The sequence below is a fragment of the Lottia gigantea genome (genome assembly GCF_000327385.1).
Source record: "Lottia gigantea unplaced genomic scaffold LOTGIsca_3, whole genome shotgun sequence".
NCBI classification, from domain to species: domain Eukaryota; kingdom Metazoa; phylum Mollusca; class Gastropoda; family Lottiidae; genus Lottia; species Lottia gigantea.
This window is the reverse complement of record NW_008708986.1, coordinates 5,820,320-5,836,739: the sequence shown is the minus strand read 5'-3', so window position 1 is coordinate 5,836,739 and position 16,420 is coordinate 5,820,320. Positions and strand designations below refer to the sequence as shown.

The 16,420-nt window shown below is 34.2% G+C and overlaps 1 protein-coding gene across 1 annotated transcript; it reads right to left on the bottom strand.

Annotated features, from left to right (window-relative positions):
* Positions 1-6,784: 6,784 nt before the first annotated feature.
* LOTGIDRAFT_52211 (hypothetical protein) lies at positions 6,785-14,689 on the bottom strand (the record flags this gene model as incomplete). The annotated part of the gene is made up of 14 exons (XM_009057010.1): positions 6,785-6,904; positions 7,365-7,481; positions 8,026-8,126; positions 8,538-8,637; positions 8,901-9,032; positions 9,401-9,513; positions 9,989-10,113; positions 10,541-10,644; positions 11,122-11,256; positions 11,816-11,954; positions 12,311-12,410; positions 12,800-13,021; positions 13,702-13,833; positions 14,581-14,689. Coding segments are annotated over 14 exons (1,749 nt in total), but the record flags the coding sequence as incomplete, so codon positions are not given.
* Between the last annotated feature and the right edge of the window lie 1,731 nt (positions 14,690-16,420).

The window sequence follows — 16,420 nt, the reverse complement described above, 5'->3', positions numbered from 1 at the left end:
GGGGAATTCGTTATAAATCTGGATGTGCGGGTAACAAAGATTTTCCACGAATTACATGACCTGTTCAATACTTTAAAAGCTCTGCTCGCAATGTGACGTCAGGGATATACATTAACTTGTTTGTACCCGAAACTGAATTTTAATATCTTCTTTAAGACACATATTGTTGTATTCAAATGATTTGATCCCGTTACCCTTCGATCATGCAAAAACATCCGAGCATCAGTTATAGATTCTGTCGCTTGAACCAGTTTCAAAAGCAGATAAATCATTGAATTTGACATAGAATCAGACTACTGAACATTCTGTTGTCAGCCCAGATATTTGTTATAATTATGCAGGATACATGTATATAAGAGTAATGGAGATAATTTAGACTGCTAAATTTATAATTCAATATTTCCCTCAGATACAGATATTATTAAATTTATCACGAACAACACACACAAACCTGAAAGGTATTCATTGTTTTGTCTCTTGGAAGCATACTAAAGAACTTGACCTTTTCTCTGTTAATGCCTAGAATACAAATGCATAGAATACACACAGGCCCGTAGCCAAGGCTTTGCTGGCTGTAGACTTAAGAACTGTTTTTAAATATCTTTCTGTTTATACTTAGCTGAGGATGAAACCAGACTTCATAGCTTTTCATAACATTTTTAAATTTAATTACATTAGAATAGATAATTTGATACAATTGAGTTCGTTGAAAATCATAAAAAGACTGCAGTAAAGCGTCATTGGTAAGAAAATTATTGGTCTGATACTGGATTGTAATCTGTCCAGTCTCACAAATTCAAAAGATTTGATTGGTTGATTATAAATACTAATAGACATATATTATCCTATATTGTATTCATATGAATCAAACAACCAAACGTAGGAAAAATGGATAAATATTTGATCAAAAAAGACAAATTGCTTGATGGTTCTGACACTACTACGACTGACAATGGTATCAAAACCACAGCGGGCAACACAACGGATGCAGTACCAAGATGCTCTGAAAAGACAGGAGTACCAGGTGACATTGGAAAAGAAGACGTTCCAAAGCAACCGAGAATAAAATGTCCAGCGAAGTCTGGTCGCAATTTTAGTAACAGCTGGTATGATCGATTTCCATGGCTGGAGTATTCAGTGTCAAGGGACGCCCCTTTATGATTTCCATGTCGGGTGTTTCACAATACATCTGCGGGTGCATACAAATTCATCACTGAAGGCTTCACAGATTGGAAGTATGCTGTAGGTGTCAAAACAATTTCTCCAAGATAACGTTGCCAAGACAGAAAATCAGGACTCCAATCTTGTTCTTCAAAAACTATACGAGCAGAAATTGGCTTTCCCTAAATTATATGCACTGGCTGCAAGCGTTGCCACATTCGGTTCTAGTACCGCTGTGTGTGAAAGCAGCTTTTCAACTCTTACTCGCGTTGACTCACCACAACGACGATCTATGACTCAGCATCGCCAGCACAATCTTGTTCTTCTTACCTTCAACAGGAAGCGTACCCAGAAAATTAACTTGGACGTATTTGTTCAACGTTTTGCCATAAAACATACCCGACTACGTTTAAACTAAAACGGCAATAAAAATGTAACGTATTATAACTTGTGTGTTTTAACAAAAACTAAATTGCCCTCCTCGACAGCTGGAAATTGAAAAACTGCAGGCTAATGCCGCCGCCCTGGCAAAATTTCCCTCATTGCATCCTGCATGGCGTTGCCCGGCTTCATTAGCCCACATGGTGCAAAAAAGTAGGACGTGAAACTCATTTCATTGTTGTTTCCAGGAGCCTATCAGTCACAAGGGTAACCTGAGCCCCACCACAACTTACCCTTTATTGTGAAATATACACTGCAATACACAAACTTCCTGACATACTATGTCAATGCAAAACCACGAAAAAACAAAAAAATGTATGCATATAAAACTATTCAAAAATGTCACAACACTCTTTATTTGATCTGTAATAATAGTACACTGCACCTATGCAATAGGCAAAACCCAAACAAAACTTTAAATAGGAAATTTTACGGTTGAATAATTTTAGACGAATGAGCATTTGAAGTACATAATAGTTATATCTCATTTCACACCATAAAAATAGAAAAGAAGAAAGAAATGTATGGTGATGTAAAATAAACAGCGATTTTGTTACCCGACTAAATTTGGGCTGACCTGACTGAACACCAATTAGTGATCTTTGGTCGGTGACTCAAAGACAGCAATTTCCACAGACTCTTTTTGAAAGCTTTTCTGAGATCAGAATCGAGAGTATTGAGTGGTTACGGGGGTGTATGGTGAATATCCATCTCAATATCTGAGAATGCAAAACCAATCAAAAAGAAAAGCTTAGTAAGACCGAATTGAATAAAGTAAAAACGACTGAAGCTCTCTAAATTATACCATAAAATCATTGAATTGGAAAGTGAAATTTCTTTCTGAATACAATGTTCTTAAAGCGGATCATTCATGCAGAATTTAATAGGTAAAAATATCACTTGAATTTTATTTTGTTATATTGTCATTAAAACTGATATAAGATTTCTAAAATTATAAGAACCGCAAACGGATACAGGAAAGGAACACTTTTGAATGTAAAATTAACACAAATTTAAAAGGCATGTTATGTCGTATGAATGCTCGTACGGTGTTTTCCTTTTACCTCTTGTATTTAAGGATTGTAATTCTATTATAGTTAACGTTTTGACGTTGATCATTTTGCATTGTTCAGCAATCGCCAGGCTTGTGACTTTTTTTTTCATATTTACCAGAACTTGCGACTGGTTTTCGTGGAGCCGCTCAACAAATCGTAATCGCTTTAATACTGCATAGTTTTGAATAAAAAGTGAATTTCTCCATAAAAATTGTGGTTAATTAAAAAGCTATTCGAAATTTATCAACTGTACCAAATGATTATATCATATATACAAGTATCTCATGTCATAGATTTAAAATTTGTTGATCCGGAACAAAAATGAATATTATACACCAAGAACACCTAGGAAGGAAATTCAGACTTAATTAAAGTCCATGGATCAACATTTTCGACGGTTGATTTTGGTCTTGATCATATGGAAATAGTCTTCAGAACTACCCGAACTGTCGAAATTTGTGACCATCCATCCATCGTAGTTGCTACTATCCCAATCAAATGTTGCATTGAAGTCTACCTGAATACATCTTATTAATTACTCTATTTCAAGCAGTTCAACTAGGCTTCGACTTGTCTGCATAAAGAAACTTTTAAGATTGGAGCTGGTCATTCACAAAGACGTTGCTGTCATTATTTCAAATTCAATTTCTTTTTATCATGTTGGGAAGGTGGCATCAATTAGCTTTGGAGACTTTATTTTGTTGTTTATTAATGCGCTGATGGCAATATGTATAGGCTATAGGTTTCTTGCCTACAAAGACTGAATGTCGTCTGTTAACTTTTGGTCCATCTGTCGCCCCCTAGAAAACTTTTTGTACCCTCATTAATTTGTACTTCATTTCTAACAAATTTAAAAAATGATTTTTATACATTGTTTGCCCTAAAAAATGTGGCAGAATGCTCCAAATCGATTCTATTTTTCAAAAGTATCCTTAGGGGAAGCCTTTCTGACGCTCATGGGAGGCTTCTGCCTTTGAGCGCCCACATAGATGCCACAATGTTATCCTCCCAGTAAGACGGTCTGTATCCTTTTTGTACCCTGGGAGTCGGGCGCCGTCACTATTTTCCTTTATCAACTAGTAAAGTCAATGTCGCATCACATCTCAGTGGCGTATGTTACGTTGTCTGGCAATTTATGTCGAAATATCACAAAGGTCAAGAAAGGAAACTCCAAAACAGAAATTATGAGTTGAGCTGGCAGGTTTGTTTAATACCTACATGTTTATTATGATTGATTCGCTTTGGTAACCCCACAAAGATAGATAAGTCGACTTTCACATAATACTCCAAATATCATTTTAATTATCACTAGCCTCGAGTGTTCTTCAAATGATTTTGAGTCCATACCGATATTTTTTCATTAATAAATAAATAAAGTGACATAATATACACCAATAACACGTAGAAAGGAATTCAGAATTGTTAAAGTCCATGGTTGAAAATTTTCGAGGGTCTGGAATATATGCAAACAATCTTCAGAAGTACCAGTACTGCACGATGATCGCGTAATCCCTTCACTTATACATCAAACTACAAAATTCACTTTATTTTTCTCTATGCTTTTAACACTCAAATGTGGATAATTCACATACCTGTCACATTTTGTATCTCAGCCGCGGATGCTGTACTCCCATTAAGTCGGTCTGTATCCGATTTGTACCCCTAGTCCGGTAGTCGTGCGCTGCCACTAGCTGATAGTGGAATGTCGCATCACTTTTCATTGGCGTATGTTACGGTGTCTGGCAAATTATGTCGAAATGTCACAAAAGTCAAGAAAGGAAACTCCGAAAAAGAAATTATGAGTTTTGCTGGCGGGCTAGTTTTATGTGTATATGTTGATTATGTTTAATACGGTACAATAACCCCACAAGTTATGTAAATAGGTCGATTTTGCATTGAAAGTATTAAAACTTTCCGATCACAGTGGTTTCATAATTGCATTTTGTCTGTCATATCGCATCATATGCTATATGATATTTTTAGTAATAAATTCGAGCGTTTATCGAATCGTTTAACACAGGGGTTTTCACCATAGGGGTAATTACTTCCAAGGTGGTAATTTGGAATTTTTGGGGTAAAGAGGCACTCTTTAGTCTGGCCTAAAATATTTGGACAATAACAAGTTCAGTCAGGATATATAATAAACTCTGACATGGAAAAAACTGCAGGGAAAAGCTAAGCGAATATCACAAAATAGTACGGATTTAAAGGGGATAATGTACTCGGTCAAGGAACCTAAATGGGGTAATAGAAAGAAAAATGTTGAAAACTCCTGGTTTAATTGATGGTAAGATTCATAAAGTTATAATAGATGTTGCGTGTTTTCTAAATTTGTAAATGGATACTGTGTGAATCTCTTTTTCAAAAATAACTAAGGTAACTGGTTTCTTCAAGGTCTGTCAATTTATAATAGCCATAAAATATAAAACATTTCTGCCTATATGACACCGTTGTGTAACGATTTCTATTGAAGTAACTCGAAGCCAACAAATAAACATTCTTGATATCCCACATCATAAGAATAAAATTCAATATACTTTGTTGATTAACCTGTGATATGCATCTTTATATGTTGTAGATAGAAATATCTGTCTCTATTTCAGCCTCCGATATCTATTTTTAAAGTTGTCGGCTGGTGGAGAGACCGAAAAACTAGGCCCTATATAATGAAAATTTTTACAGCTCCTCAGAAGGTACGGGCGTTTTAAACCCATTTATTAGAATCGGATCCGTCAAACCCAGTTATTATGGAATGGAAAATTTTGTAGTTCAGTGATACCATCATTATAATAGTTAAATATTGAAAGGGCCAAACTTGAGTTTTTTCACAGGTGTTTATATAATAAACTAGTCATTTTAGGGGCAATATGACGTATTCAACGTTAATCCATTATAAATGAATGAGGTCATGGACAATATTGTTTTGATGTCCTGTATAGTAAAAACTTTACAAAATAATGTTATATATTCATACAGGGGTGTGCTGGTTTTTTCCACATGACATTTAAGTCTATTTACAAACTTTTTATACATTTTTTGAGAAGTATTTACGTTGATTTTTGTAAATAAAAGATGAGTAGGGCATCGAAGCTTAACGTGTTCTCGACTTTATTATATTTCTGAGTCATACAGGTACAGTGTGCAGTCTTCCATATCGGTGTTTTTACTTTTTATTATAAACTAGGTGAAGTTAGTCAAATAATATTCTGCTTTATGATGTCTTATTTCTCCAATTAACAGCTTTCAATTCAAGGCAGTGATTTTCTAAACTTCAAATATAAAGGCATTGCATACATCTGCATTAAATTATGTAATTTTGAAATCCCAAGCAACGCAATTTTCATAAGAGTCTGATCATCGAGTCTACTACATCGTTAATAATAATTCAAATTAATGAGTCTCGGTTATCTAACCATTTAAAACAGAATAAACGAAGTAACTGACAGCAACATCAGGAGAAACTAATGTAACACAAAACAACAACAATACGAAAAGTGTATTTGTGTCTCATGTAACACACAACAATACAAGGCATGTGTTTGAGTCTTATGTAGTACACAGCAATACGAGGGGCGTGTTATGAGTTTTGTTTAGCACATAACTTTTTGAGGGGTGCGTGTTTGTGCACGTGTTTCGCATAGCATACATGTGTTTGGAGTCTTCTGTAGCACAAAAGCATACGTGACATGTCATACGTTGAAATAATATGATATTGCTTTCTATAAACTGGATGGATCGTTTTCTCAAATTACCTAAATCATAATGGTGAAATGCATATTGAATATCAAAAGAGGCTAAATTGCCACAATGATTCCAAAAGCGAAACATAAGCATTGGATTGATTGTATATGGAAGGCCCAAAAACCACACTCCCGGTACACATGCTTTCTTAATTATTGAAAAAATAATGAATGTAAAAATACTTTTATTTATATACAAAAATACAAAAAATAATCAAACGATACAGGAAGTAGACATATAGACAATACTCGTTGTGTAAATCAAAGCCGTTCATCAACAAATCCATCATTATTAAGGCCTGGAAGTTTGTCGAATTCTTTTAAGTTACCGTTGATACCATTCGTAGTGGTTGCGTCACAACCTTTATCAGTTGTAATGGTGGATGGAATGTTGGCGTATTTACCCGTTCTGTGTTCTAGTTTAGCTGGTCCCCATTCTTTTGTTGGTTTCATAGCATTCTTAATACCCTGTAACAGTGTTTTAAAAAATGATCGAAAGGGTTTGTCCTATTCTCCTAAGTGTCTTTTATGTTAAAGAAGATAATACCATAAGATGCATGGATGCAACTAATAACCATCCGAAGGCAGTTACGTATGCAAAATCAAAATTCCTACCATTTGATGTAAATGATAGGACAATATTTTGACACTTTAAATACTTTAGTTTGATATACGCCTATGCATAGAGCAACTTTCAGAATCGGTTTTTATCAAACGTTGGAATTAAATGACAACCACGCGACTGAACCTACGAGAAGTTAAAAATGGCAAGAAGTATAAAAGTATTAGGCATCATAAATGTTGAAACTGACTAAAACATCCAAATCATAGAGTTATAATCAAGATATCAGCATTATGGAATCAGAGATTTTTAAAAAATACGTGTATAATATTTCTGCTTGAAGATGACAAGATGACATCAGCTACTTACGCCGTAACTATAGATCTGATAAAACATTGGTAATACAAGTAAGACTAATGGTATAGCAACCATTGCCCATCCTACTGACTGAACCCAGGGTTCGAACACATAATCACCATACGATGCTGGACTACTCTGAATGGCTGACAGTATCAACATAAGCTACAAAAAATCAGAGACAATTTGAAATCACCAACAGATACTGTTCGCGTAATAATGCCAAATATTTAGTTCTAGTAAGGTTCGTCTTTATCCTAAGGTAAGGTATAAAAAACAGTTGACAATCGATAGTTTGATTTTAAAGTCGAACAGCCCGCAATGATCGATAGTTTCATTGTAAACTGTGGATTACTTTATAACTTAAACATTGAAAGCTCAGCTCTTTTCGACATAATATCAGAATGGTCACTAGTAAATAATAGATAAATGTAACTCTAACTGAGAGTTACGTTACGACTGACTATTTAGAGTTTAGGTCGTTCAAATTTGTTGGAACCATGGAATGATACCAGTAAAAAAAGCAAAAGGCGAAATTTAAGCTTTTGTTGGAACAATCTCACCCACGGCTACGATCTCTAATGGGGACGTTTGGTCGATACTAACTACTCTTAGGACAACCATTAATCAAGTTCTTGTCAGGGAAGTATTTTCAAAGGCTCAAGACGTTCCCTCAATTCCTTAGGTGCTAACGAAAAACTTTACTTACGACAATAGCAACTGGTGTTATAACTAACCATGTAGCTTTCCAGTAAATAGCTGGTTCAAAACCAAGCATTAGATTCAAATCAGCACAGAAATTCTTTAAACCTATAGTGAAAGAACAATATTAAAGATTCAAGGATATAACAATTTGGCATTAAGCAATATTTTGGCAACCTGGTCCTTTAAAGGTTAAATGGCTTCTGTTGGAGGCTTCAATTGTTTTTAAAAGAGAAGATGATGGTTGCATTATTATCTTATGACTAGATACTAAACGGTTATTGGTTTTCTACGAGTAGATATTGCTTAATTTAACCTAATGTATTAAGGTCATTCTCGAGTACAACAGGTGTAAGCCAAAATCAGGTGACGTCTAAATTTCATTGTGATACTTGAAGAATGAAAAATTAACCAGAAACTCTCATATGAAATATAGAATACTTGCTCATCCACACCACGCCCAACATTATACTGGAAAGTTAACCTGTTAACCATCTTTTAAACTTTTACAAAACATACCGTATATCCATACAACAGCAATTAATTCTGATAAACAAACTATCATTAAAGCAAAACTGGCTGAATACCATTCCATTAATGTTAATACCCATATACCGCCCTGGAAAATAAGACCTATGGTGTTTTACAAGGATTAGTTATAATAACACCCCCCCCCCCCCTCTCTCTCTCTCTTCTCAAATATTTCAACAGTAAATGTTCTTTTGTTCAAGCATGATTGTTGGTTGCCCAATTATTAATTAAAATTTTAAGGAGAATTCTAAGAACAAACAGATGAAAAAATTCTATAAATAATATTGGAATCATTATAATCCACTGGGCAACATCAAGGTGATTGCTTGTTTACCAAAGTTCATAAAATACCTTCGTAACAAGGGGTATCCCCAATAAAAATCCAATAAAATGGCACAACATAGCAAATTTTGTTCGTCTTGGTCGAAGGAAATGTGGAAAAGTATCAATAATAGCACTGATAATTGCTTCAAACATGGCAAACTGAAAAAAAAATGAGAAAAAAGTCTTCAATTTGTTTCATTTCAATTCGATCAAGGTAACAATATACAAATGCTTGTTTATATATTGTGAGGACGAAACCTTAAAGTCATAAGCAATCAATCTTATTGGAAACGCAGCTGGATTCCAACATCTTCAACTCTCAAAGGTGATATCAAAAATGCATTGCAACGAAATCCAAAATTTGCGTAGGCCAATAGATATACATGTTTTATGAACCTGCTACTCAAGTTGGATTATTTGAAATGCTCGTAAATGATGATATCTACCCCAAGTCTCACTAGCAGACCTAGTATAGGAAGCATTCGGCAATTTTATAACCATTGATTGTGATTTATTAAATACTGTACCTGACTGTCCAAACCTAGAGCAACCAACATAAAGAAGAACAGAAAAGCCCAAATAGGAGCACCAGGCATATGAGCTATTCCTTCAGGATAAACAATAAATACTAATCCTGGACCTGAAAATCAATTATCATTGTGTCAAACAGAATATCACATCATTTGGACAGTATTGGCTTGGTGGGATCTTCGTCGCCTTGGGGTACTTTGTTCGATTGCAGCAACGAGGTATAATGAACTATTTTGATGGAGAAACCATATGATGGTCAAACCACCGGATGGGACACTCAGACCCAAGTGCATGGTCAAGGTATCTCGAAAAAAGGTGGCTGGCAAAGTATAAAACTTATACACTGCATGTTGCTTTCCGTTTGTATAAATTAGCCCCAATTTAATTGCCTAGTGCCTGATTCTGCAGGCCGAATCACTATGAAATGCAAATACAAGTTATCTGGTGAGATAAAGTTTCTAAGAGAAAAGTCGCGTATCTGCAATTTGCAATGGTTCAGTTTTATATCTACAACCTACGATGTTTTAACTTCAACAGTTGTGCTGTAAAACTAAATCAAACGTAAAATATAAAAAAAAACATACCGTCTACTGCTACATCTTGTACCCTTTGATTGGTATTATGTGCCATAAAACCCAGTACTGAGAAAATAATAAAACCAGCAAAAACACTGGTAAAACAGTTGATAAATGAAACAATAATAGCATCTCTGAAATATAAGACAATCTTTGTTAATCATATATTTCGAGTTATAGCTAGATAATCATTTTATAATTGATCATATCGCCCATAAGATTGCTCTTTGCGTGATGCAAATACGAGATGGTGGTGTCAAATCTAACTCCGCTTATCGTTGCAAGGAAGGTATATTCTAGAGCGATGGGAGGCGACTTTTCAAAAGAATGTTACCGATAGTAGAATATACAAGGCTTCGATATTGTTTTAGGATGCAAAACCTGAAATCACTTGTTTATCTATGGACTAAAATTTAGCATCTATGATCGTAAGAATTATTATCTTAGAACTATAATGATGTTTGATTCCTCGAAGCAGACAAAAATGTGGTAGCAGGACGTGAGCATGGGCATGTTCAACTAAACAATCTACAACCACCACATTATTGACACATTACTGACCTGTGACAATTGTGTCTGAAAGGGTTAAAACTGGACATCATAATTAAACTTCCAAACGCAGGTCCGAGGGAGTAAAATATCTGGGTAGCTGCTAATCTCCAGACCTGAGAAAGAAAATATTTTTGAAGGTTGGTTGTTGGTAGTGACAAGTTGCAGTATATGCTGATATTGAGGAGTTAGTTGCCTTAATATTCTATAAGTTATCTTTGGCTTTCCTTTTAGATGTATCTACATTTCAGCTTTTCACAGTATTATTAATTGTTTAGAACGAAAATACTACCACTAACCCTTCCTAAATCAATTCTAGCGCACGGGTTGGCGACATTCCGAGTACACCAAATGCTGTCGGTACGTTTTCTTTAATGCAGTAGAACTAAACATCGCACGTTCATTTTGAAAATATGATAAGGATAGATTCTATTACCGAAAGGAAACCTTTTTTGCAAGAACCCATATCTACCAATAATTGTGTAATAGCGTGAAGTTATGAACATCAAGCGCTGAAATTTGAATATCCTGGTGATCATCTGTACCGAATTGTACGTAAACATTTACATTTAGGTCGAGAAAAAAGTTCTTACATCGACGTCGAGAAGTCTTTCCCATTCTGGTATGATGTAAAATTTGATCCCTTCCATATGACCTTCTAGAGACAATCCACGTATAAACAAACTGATTAATATGACGTAGGGAAACGTTGCCATAAAATACACAACCTACAATAAATAAGATGATATGTATAAGAAGGACTCTAGGTCGACTAGTGATTCAAAGCATTTCATTGGATCTGATGCATTCGACATAAACGAAATGCACAAATTCATATTGAGAAATTGACTACTAGAAATTGCGTTCACTGGATGTCAGCAGATCCTGACTGAATAAGTGGACCCCAAGAACTAATCTATGTCAGATTGTAGAAAAAGAGCAAATAATTACGATGCAATTTTTCAGTCGTGGTGCCGCTCAGGTTGGCTAAATCAAACAATTGTCCAGATACTGTAAGTTGCTAGCAGTCTTTCAAATCGACTTATCCTTAATTTCAAGGACGCATTCCGTATCCCTCCCCTTGCTGGAAAAAATGTTTCTTGCTATCTTTTCATAACTCGTGCAGAGATCATTGTCATAACCTTTCATTCTTTTTTCTTTGCCATTGGTTTGGTTATGATCATGCTACAAGAACACTACATATACACATTTTTCGTATAAGAATCATTTTAACGCTTTGTATAATCAATTCATCTCATGAATTCATTTCTAGTAATAATGCCTTACCTTGCCTGACGTTTTCACTCCTTTTTTCAAACAGAAGAACAATAGAATCCATGATATAGCTAAGATAAATATTAACTTTAAACTGATTCCACCAATATTACTGAAATTTTCAGCTTCGTGTAACTGAAGAACAAATCGACTGAAAAGCAAATCAAATTAAGAGGGGTTAAATGCATTTTAGTCAAATAAATGTCTTGACCAGATTATGTATATATCACTGTATATTGAATTTGTGGATCCGTTTTAATGATAGGTGTAATGCGTTTAAAGTTTATTACAACCATCTATAATACTAAGCTCACTTTCTGGGCTTTTCGCAGGGCACGAACAAAATATGAACTGAAGACTGGATGAATATGATTAGTTTCGTATATTCCATTGCGCTTTCTTAGTCCAATTTATACCTATATGTACACTGGCACCAATCCTGAAAATGTTCCCGAAATGAACTATTGTGACTTAGATATAGTAGTTAACCATTGCTAAATTACCTACGTAAAATATTCCTCACTTGGTAGTTTAAATAGATGTTTAATATTACAGGTTGAGAGATTAGTAATGGAAAGATTATATGTTAGATCATCCATTGTTAATCCTAAATCGTTTAATCCTCCTGTAAGGCACGTTTTGTTGAGCATATCTGAAACAAAAAATAATTTAAGGTCTGGTTTCCATTGAACTGTGCTTGAAGAGATCTCATTTGGGTCGACTGTTATTCGCATGATAGTCGTCAGTGTGGAAATAATACGATTTTCAGGTAAATTGAAATAAAAATTTAAAGCTTAATGCATGCTAATACGATTTGCATAACATAATTATGCAAAATATGGAATGAAACATGCCATCAGTTTTGTTCTCAATGTAGCATAAACTATGCTATGAAATATAACATAAACTATGCTATGAAATATAACATAAACTATGCTATGAAATATAATATAAACTATGCTATGAAATATGGTTACACCCATTGCATTATCTTACCCATTGTCGCGTTGAGTTTCTGAACATCAGTGAGATTCGTTAAAGACGGTAAAGGTTTAGAGAGACAATATTCAGTATTCCAATCGTTATCACAGGTGGTCCAAGGTAGACGACCGTCCATTGAAATCAACGATACCAATAAGTAAAACATGGCGTAAGTTATAACTACATTATAGTATATACACACCATGGCAGATATAGCTATCATCCCAAAACCAATACCTGAAAAATTACCCACTTTAATTAACAGCGTTTACTGGACCATCGTAAAATATTTATCCGCCTTTTTGGATCAAGAGATGGCCCTAACAATGTCAAGCTATTACGAACTTACGTATTACGTCTTATACCTTGACTTAATAGCTTCTTGTATCACAGATTTGATTGAATTGTACGCCAGAGAATACAGTCGGCCGGAAACACCATGATCTAATTTTACAGACTTTGTGTAGAGTAACTTCAATGATACGATAAAGTGGATATTGCAGTCAAGGTATAGGACGAAGTTTGTAATAGCATGATATTGTGAAGATGCAGTTCAGAGCATAGAAATAATTAGCTCGCAATTGTATTATCACAATTTTATAGCAATAGCACGTCGGAGAAATAGAACTGTAAATCCTCAAAATTCGTATGAAAATGAATAAAAATTGTACCCATATGGTTTCTGTGAGATCTTCGTCAATGTCACACTGCAAAAGAATGACTGATTGTAGTGATTGCGACAAACTCACTCCAACCCCCACCCCCTACAACCAAAACCTTTAAAATTGAGACAGTCATCACTCGAAAATCAACTACGGAGAGTGTACTTTTTTTGCCCTTTACCCATGAAATATACCAATCAACATCCGATGTTCTATATCGTTGGACGATATGAATGCGATCTTTTACGGTCTTACCTCTAAATAGTGGATTAATATTCCAAATTGCTATGGGTCCAAGTGAAGCAAACTGGCCAAATCCCAACTCAAAAAAGAAAAGCGGTAAACCAGCAATGAGTAGCATGATAACATACGGTATGAGAAAGGCACCTGAAAAAAAGGAAGTCCCTAAAAGTAACTCCGTCTATATTACTCCCTCTACCCAAACATCAATATTAAAACTAGTCGAATCCAATTTATCAGAAATGTTTCCGATACACAGATAATTGGTTTTGACAATGACAATAGATTCTTCAGTTCATAATGTCTTATATTGTCCGATGTATCTGCAACGTTCAAAGGGAGAAAACTTTTGTTATCAATGGGTGTTAACTTTCCAATAATAGTATGGGTCAAACTGTATACTTCTTTTTGAATATTATACCTTTCAGAATGAGAGTACCTTGCAATCCGGGTTCCTCGTTTGTCATAACGTGTCAGAGGGGCTGCCCGGAATACATCCCGTAGTTCGGATCGGCAAGTAAACCAAGGCGAGGTATGCAGGTAATATAACTCCGTTTGTATGAGTTTGAAAAGAACGTCGGTGTCTATAAAGCTACTGGGCGATCAATTTTAAAAAGGTTTATAATAAGTTAACCTTTTAAAGTATGACTTATAAGATATAAGCAAATTTTGTTAAACAAATCCTGTATTATTAGGTGCGTGTGAAGCTGAAAAGCAGTAACTAAATTTTGCACACGCTTTCTAGTTAAAATGCAGATTTGCTTAACTTAACAAAATTAAGATTGTGTAATACCTACCTGCTGAAAATGTAGCAATAGCCTAAATACATGTTTTTCATTTCAACTTTGTCATATGTGTGATATTATCTTCTCGGATTATAATTAGTAAACTTACCGCCGCCATTTTTAAAACAAAGATATGGAAATCTCCAGATATTTCCCAAACCAACAGCATAGCCCACACAGGACATAAAGAAATCCAATTTCCCGGACCAGTTTCCCCGCTCCAGTTCATCCACGGGTGCCTTGTCCTTTTCTTTTTCCATCTTGGAAAATGAGAAAATAATGACAAATAATAACTGATAAAATTATGACTAAGATAAAATTAACATGATTAATGCAACTACATTTCCCGTTAAGTTTTGTTTTTTTTTGACGTACTTTCTATTGTGGCTTCTGTTACTATTGTGTTATTATATATTACAATATGAAATAAGAAGAACACAAAAACTTCATAAACCTCATTCATGAAACGTAAAAATACAAAACCACCTCAAATTCTCAATACTCCATTCTCAAATTCTGTTTTCGATAAGTGTTCGCTTGAAGTTAGTGGTGTTGAAAAGTTGTGAATGAGTGTTTCATTCTTTAAAATTTGGGTACCTTGACAATGAAAGTTATTTTTTAATTGTTCAATATTATCAATATTAGCAGAAGAGACGAATTTGTTTTCACAGTTAACTTGTCGGCGAGATATTTAAAAAAAACCCAAAGAGTTCGAAAAAATAGTTTTGTGGGTAACACGACATGGGCTCTATTGATATTCGAATTCCCGTCTATAAAAGTACACTAGCACTATGTAACTGCAAAAATAACTGTCTGATGTGTTCATATGTAAAGTGAACGTATGGAATTACGACAAACTAAACGGTTGTACGTCAATATTGTGTTCATTTATTATTTTGCATTGTGCAGTCAGTGTCATATTATACAAATTTGTATATTTTACCTGTATTTGTATATTTTATAAATATTATAAATATAACGAATTATAACATAACGAATGATGTATTTTGTAAATTGTGTTGATTTATATATATAAAAATTATGCTTGCAACCTAAACAAGAATATAACTAATAATGTGTGATTTAAAACAAAAGATATGCTTTTAATATAAACAAATGAATAAAGTTTTGTTTTAAATGTATTTTGTCAAAAATTTATTCGTGTAATAATAGTGTTTTTTTTGTAAGTGTGTTGATTTATAAAACAAAAGAACATAACGAATAAAGTTTTGTTCAGAATTGTATTTCATCAAAATAATACAAAATGCGTGTAACGAATAATGTTTTTCGTAAAAGGTGTTGATTTGTTTAAAACAATATATGCTTGTAACATAAACAAGAACATAACGAATAATGTTTTTTGTAAAGTGTGTTGATTTATTAAAAAAAAATGTATGCTTAAATAAAATAACGAATAAAATGTTGATTATCCCTATTAGATACAGGACACAAAACCATCCTACGTTCTATCCTGCATTAAACTATCGATAATAATCCGAGTATATAGAAAAACGCTGGTTTTTAGGCCAAAATCAAAATCAAATCAGCGAAAATAACTGAACGATTCAAAAGAATTAATATCCAAATAATTCACAGGCACAAGTAATTTTTTCTCGAACTCACTTTTTATATTCGAAAATCTGAATCTACATGAAAGTGTAATTATGCCGGGTCTGTCAATGTCGGGCAATCGGGGCTGTTATATAAGGATCTAGATGAAATCCGATACCGCGAAATAACAGAGACGTCTTATTTAAATATATTTGATTAGCTAAGTAAGATTTCTGTGCATAGGACATGACAGCTCTCCTTCAATTGATGGTAAGAGATACCTCATTGTTGGTTTTGTTTTGAATTTTAATATAGGTTTTCGGGCCAACTTGTATGACCTTGTCTGTTGCGAAGGTTGTTATATTTATATATTTATTTCTCCAGATATTGATATCTCA